The following is a 5,521-nucleotide window of genomic DNA, read 5'->3' as shown; positions in this document are numbered from 1 at the left end:
TTCCCTCTATGAAACCTTCCTCATCTTAACCCCAATTTATTTCCCTCTCCTCTTAATTTTGACGTCACTTATAATGGGCACCACGTAACGCTGCACTCCGCTCCATTGCTTTTTCTTTAAAGAGACCGTAACGTATTCAGTGTAGACAGCCCCGGATCCAAACTAAACCTTTGAAGCGTGGCAATCCCTCTAAATTTCCTATTTCCCTTTGAGCCATGATAGGTACTTCTGCAAATGATAAATGAACTCAACTCAACAGACAAATACTTCTTGATTAAGGTCAGCCCCAAACTCTCGTGTTTTACCCTCCGCTTAAACCACCGCGCATCAACCGATCCGCAGAGATTGAGCGGCGAGCGGAGACGACCGAGAGTTCGGCCACGTAAAGCTCCCCGCCTGCTGGTCGCCGATTGGGCGTGGCCCAGCCTAGGGTGGCCGATTGGGCGTGGCGTGCGTGACTGAAGGCGTGGCCGAAGGGAGAAAACTACGCTCTGGATCGGATTCGGTAGTCTCCGGGAAACCTCGACAGTTTCCGGCAACGGTCTCCTCCTCCGCCGACCGGCCTCGGGCGTTTCCGGCCTCCTTCGGTCTTTTCCGTCCAGCTCCCGCGCGGATCTCCCCACTTCGGGTATTTCCGTGTGCCGCTCGGAGGTACTCGGCAATCGCTCGGCCTCCCCCATCCCCGGTAACGGTCGCTGGTGAGTTTAAATGAGCCGGGGCTGGCCGGGCCGGAGCCGCTACGGGGGGGGCCTGAGGCACTGCAGAAAGTGGGCCTGAGCCTCCAGGATGACGGTGCTGCAGGAACCCGTCCAGGTAATGATAACCCCGCTCGCTGAGGCTTGGCTCGCAGCCTCGGCCGGGAAGCCGCGTATGGCCACTCCGCGGCCTGCTGCGGCCTAGGCCCGGCTGCTTCTCCCGCCTCCCCTGCTGCCGGGTCCTGCCTGTCTTCTCGTCGGCTCCGAGGCCTCACCCGCAGCCCGAGCCGTGTTACTTCAGATCCCGCGTTGCTTCCGCCCGCGGTGTGAGCGCGGTTCGGCGATAATGCCGCCTTCCCCCGGCGGGCCAGCGTCCGGCCAGCCCCTCCTGTCAGTCCAGGGGCCTGGTCCCGGCCGGGATGAGAGACGAGGGACTGGGGGCGGGGGCCGGAGACTCGCCCCAGGTGCTCTCTCGCCCAGAGGATGATTGGGAGGCACCTTTGATCAGAGCTTGGGCCACCTTCGTAACGGTGGGGCAAGTTGGCGGGGGGTGTTTGGTTTTGTTTTTGTGCTCCGGGAGCGGGCGGAGCGACGATAGGATCGGTATTTTTGATCCCGATTTCTGTTTTGGTAACAGACTTCCCAGCCCACGTTGCTTTCCTCGGTCGGTGCATTCGCCCCCACCCCCCGACGGTGATCTGGGAAGAGAAAACTCCAAGGCCCAGTGCTGAGGGGCAAGCACCTCTACGGGGGGGGGGGGGGGGGGACCGGGGAGGGGTGGCAGCGGCAACTCTGGGGGCTCTCCCCGTGACCTGTGATGGGGATCAGGAGTGTTTTATTGTGCATGTTGATAAGGCGTTCAGGAAATGAAAGACAAATAAGGGTTTTTACATCCATTTCACTGTCCTTACGACACCAGGGTATGCTTTGACGCACAGTGCTCGGTTGGCATGGGAGAAACCCGATTGATTTGAAGTGTGATGCAGTGCCAAGTCTCCCCCCCCCCCCCCCCCCCCCCGCCATCTCAAGAAACTGAATCTTTTGTCCCTTCCTGACAGACCAGGTCTAGGAGACTTTCAACTCACCGTAGGATCTTTGCCTGGAACAGAAGAGTTGACCTCTACCAACTGCTGTCATTGAGTTATGGGCTGGCTTTACTTGGAAGTTACAAAGCAAATCGATTTTAGAAATTATTTCATATAACCCTTCATGGGCCTATGATGTCAAATGATAAATATTTCAATGCGTCGCCACTTCCATATTTCCTTAATTTTTCTAGGCAGAATGAAATAGAAATTTCTCCCAGTTGGCTGCTTCTTTACATACAGCTCTTTACATAGAACAGCTATTAGTATTGGAACTAATGTAACATGGGATTCTGTCTTGAGAAGTTTACCTGTTTGTAAATTGTAACAATGCTTCCAAAGCTATTTCTTGCCATCCAAATCCCTCTTACTGGTAAAGAGTCCCTTTTAAGATTTTTTTTTTTTTTGAGGCCTAATGTGAAATTAATAGTTATGTGTACCTTCTTAAATGGATAAGCAAATCACTCAAGTTGTTTGATTTCTGTTTCATATTCTTGTAATTTTTTCTTACCTAATGTTACATTTGCTTTCTTTGGCCCCAGAAGGCTTCTCAAATGATAAACTAGTTTCATCGTTAGCCTGTAAACACTATTTAATAACAATTTCAACTTGTATATAAACATGGAAAAGAAATGTGTAGCCTACTCCTATAGAGTACCCATCAGGTTTACTCTTTTTTCCTTACTCGTAGCAGTAATGCACTTCAGGATTTTTTAGGCTTAAAAGTCAAATATGTCGCCACCCCCCATACTACCTTTGTCCATTAGATTCGGGGACTGTGGTAAGAAGTTTTACAATACGGCTACGTGAGAATTTTGGTTGCAGTTTGTGGTAGAAGAATCCATTCAAGACAGGGTGGAGAAAACAACTTTAGCTACGATGATGAATAACTGATTAGGCATAGGGCTGAAAATGGGAAGAATTGGTAAGGAGAAAATAAAAATAGTACAGATAGAATTTTTTTTTTAACTATGGTAGTTAATTATACTTATAATGGAATGGGAGTTTGTTGGAAAATTGTTTAAGGCATAGTGAAATTACTAGGCATAGGAAAAAGTTGAGAGAAAAGATGAGCAACTGTTTTCTGTGTTTTTTTTTTTCTTTAAAGTTTTTTTCTTTACCATGGAATAGCTGATCTGATAAACTAATTAAGCCTAAATATTAGCTCCTCCTCCAAATTGTCTCTCATAGAAAAGCATTATATATGCATCTTTACAAACATCTCTCCTATTATGAGGCAGAAATTCTGTCAGTTATTTTTAATATAACTGTTTACGAAAGACACACTAGCCTAAATGACTTCAATCAGTGTTAATTTGGATATTTATAAAATTCACCTGATGAAATTGATTTTAAAAAAGCAAAGACATTTTAATGGATTTATCAATTATTCCTGGGGATAGAACTTCACAGAAGTGTTGGATGAAATTAAACAAGGCTTGTAAAAATCACCTTAATAAGCAGTATAGTAAATGGGTACTATACACATAGTACTGGTTCAAACAGATTATTTTAGATAGTGAAGGAATACTTTTGGCTTAGAATAAGATGTACAAGGACAGCATCTTTTCTTCTTTTTTTCCTTAAGATTTATTTATTTGAGAGGGCGGAGGTCAGAGGGAGAGAGTATCCCAAGCAGACTTCCTACACAGGGCTTGATCCCACCACCCTGAGATCACAACCTGACCTGAAACCAAGCATCAGATGCCTGACTCTGCCATCTAGGAGCCCCTACAGTTAAAGCATTCTAACATGGATTCAAAGGGTACCATATTTCAAATAACTTAGAATTGAAGGTGTTGTAGTCAGGAAAATTATGTTAGATGACCACTCCCCACAATGGCTTTGTTGATATCTAAGACAGATGTGAATAGTTTTAGTGAAATTATTCTGTTCAATGGAAGTAGAAAAAAATTTCTAAATATATTTTATGACTTTTAAAATATATATGTGTAACTAAATTGCTAAATCAATAGGCATTTGACTATTTGGTCGTTATTCAAAAAACTTATATACTTAAGTTTGCTGAACTCATTTGTTTATGAAATTTTCTTTTGGAAAATAGATTGCCTTATATTTAGGTACAGTGTAATATCTTGAAGACGGTGCTATATAGTACTGAACTGAGAGAATCAGCTTTGGGGAATGGGGGTGAAGGAGGAAGTCATTGCAATATATGATAACTTAATTCCTTTACGGACTAGTGTCCTAATGTAGCCCTTTTTGTGCTTATGGTCTATAGAGAAAGCATTAGACAAATAATCACAAATTAATAATCTGTGAAAAGGGCACTATAAAGAGGGTGTTAGGAGAGAGAGACCTAATAGGAGGGATTTGACCTAAGCCCAGGTGTCAGGTTTGCAACTGAACCGCTAAAAGAGGTACTGCAAAACAGCAAAAGTTAAGAAGCCGTCTCAGGGAAAAATCAAATTGGAAAGAATGTTATGCACCAGTTATGTACCAAGCACAGAAGAATATCAAAGACATTCAAAAATCTTCTCTAAAAATGGTGTCAGGAAAGTCCTTTTTGAGCAAATAACATTGAAGCTGAGATCTGAAGGTTGAGAAGGAAACAGTAATTTGAAGAGCATTACAGGAAGAGAAAAGACTTTGCATGTGCAAAGTCCCTTAGACACAGCAGAACTTGGCGTTGAAATAATTGAAAGGAGGCCAGTGTGGCTGGAGTTGCATATTAATGGGGGGCCATTATAAGGAGTTCAGTTTTCATTCTAAGTATATGGGGAGTCCTTGAAAGATTTTCAGAAGAGGATTGACTTGATTTGATGTAGATGTTAGATCTCTTGGTTACTATATATGAAATGTAATGAGAGGAAGGAGGCAAGAGTAAACAGTCTTAGGATGAAAATAACAGACTGAGTGGTAGTAGTGGAGTAGGAAAAAGGTTGATATTCATGAGCTGTTTGGAGGTAGAACCAAGGAGATGTGCAAATTGATTGAATGGGAGAGGATGGGGATCAAGAACATCTGCCTGGATTTCATCTGGTGGTACTGTTTAATAAAGGAAGAATCCTTTGAGAGGGAGACAAATCTGAAGAAGGGCAATCTGTTTTGAACAAAATAAGTTAGAGATGTTTGTGAAGCCAACCAGTGGAGGCGTGGAGACATAACCTCTGATCTTTTGAGGGGTCTCGTCTTATTGGGAAGATAAGAATGTTTAACAGGAACAATTGGACAATGTTATAAGTCAGAATGTATTTGATTGCACAGATACTAATAAATTCAGGAAGTAGATCCTTTTAGACTGGAAAAATAGGAATGGTTTCTTGATGGAGTAGAACTTAAAGCTTTAGAAGATAGGAAGGGTTTGAATTGGTAAAGAACAGAAAGAGTGTTTTTGGCATGGAATAGCATGAGCAAAAGCCCAAATTTGAGAATGGTGTTTAGGAACCAAAAACAAAACAAAACGGTAAAATATCATAGCCTTGGTTAGAATGGGAATTGAGAGTAGGAAGACAAGGTTTTGCCAGCCAGGGAGAATCAGATTTTACAGGACTTAACCCAGGTTGAGGGGTTTAAGGTATTGGTAATAAATAGCCATTGAAGGTTTTGAACAGAAGGATTTGTAATGAAAGCACTGCTTTGGGAAGGTTTATCTGGTACTGTTGGGAAGAAGGGACAAGATAAGAGTTAGAGAGACATATAGGCTAGTAAAATATCCAATTACATGGTAATGTACACCAGGGTTTCTCATTCTTGGCATTATTGGTGTTTGGGGCAAGC

General features: G+C 43.5%; 1 protein-coding gene across 6 annotated transcripts in view; it reads left to right on the top strand.

The window, feature by feature from the left end:
* The first annotated feature begins 635 nt into the window (after positions 1-635).
* The window catches only part of CDC27 (cell division cycle 27), a 72,996-nt gene continuing 68,110 nt past the window's right edge, over positions 636-5,521 (top strand). For 4 of the 6 annotated variants that reach the window (XR_006815934.1, XM_045985381.1, XM_045985380.1 and 1 more), the window contains exon 1: positions 636-813. Coding sequence is in view for 5 of the 6 variants with exons in the window: in XM_045985381.1 (XP_045841337.1) it covers positions 787-813 (27 nt within the window). In the remaining variant the exon portion in view is untranslated. The remainder of the gene's footprint in view (positions 814-5,521) is intronic. The other 2 variants (XM_045985377.1, XM_045985376.1) reach the window with 1 other exon arrangement.

The sequence above is a fragment of the Meles meles genome, chromosome 18 (assembly GCF_922984935.1).
Source record: "Meles meles chromosome 18, mMelMel3.1 paternal haplotype, whole genome shotgun sequence".
NCBI classification, from domain to species: domain Eukaryota; kingdom Metazoa; phylum Chordata; class Mammalia; order Carnivora; family Mustelidae; genus Meles; species Meles meles.
Note: the sequence above shows the minus strand (reverse complement) of the source record. Positions and strands in the feature narration are given on the sequence as shown.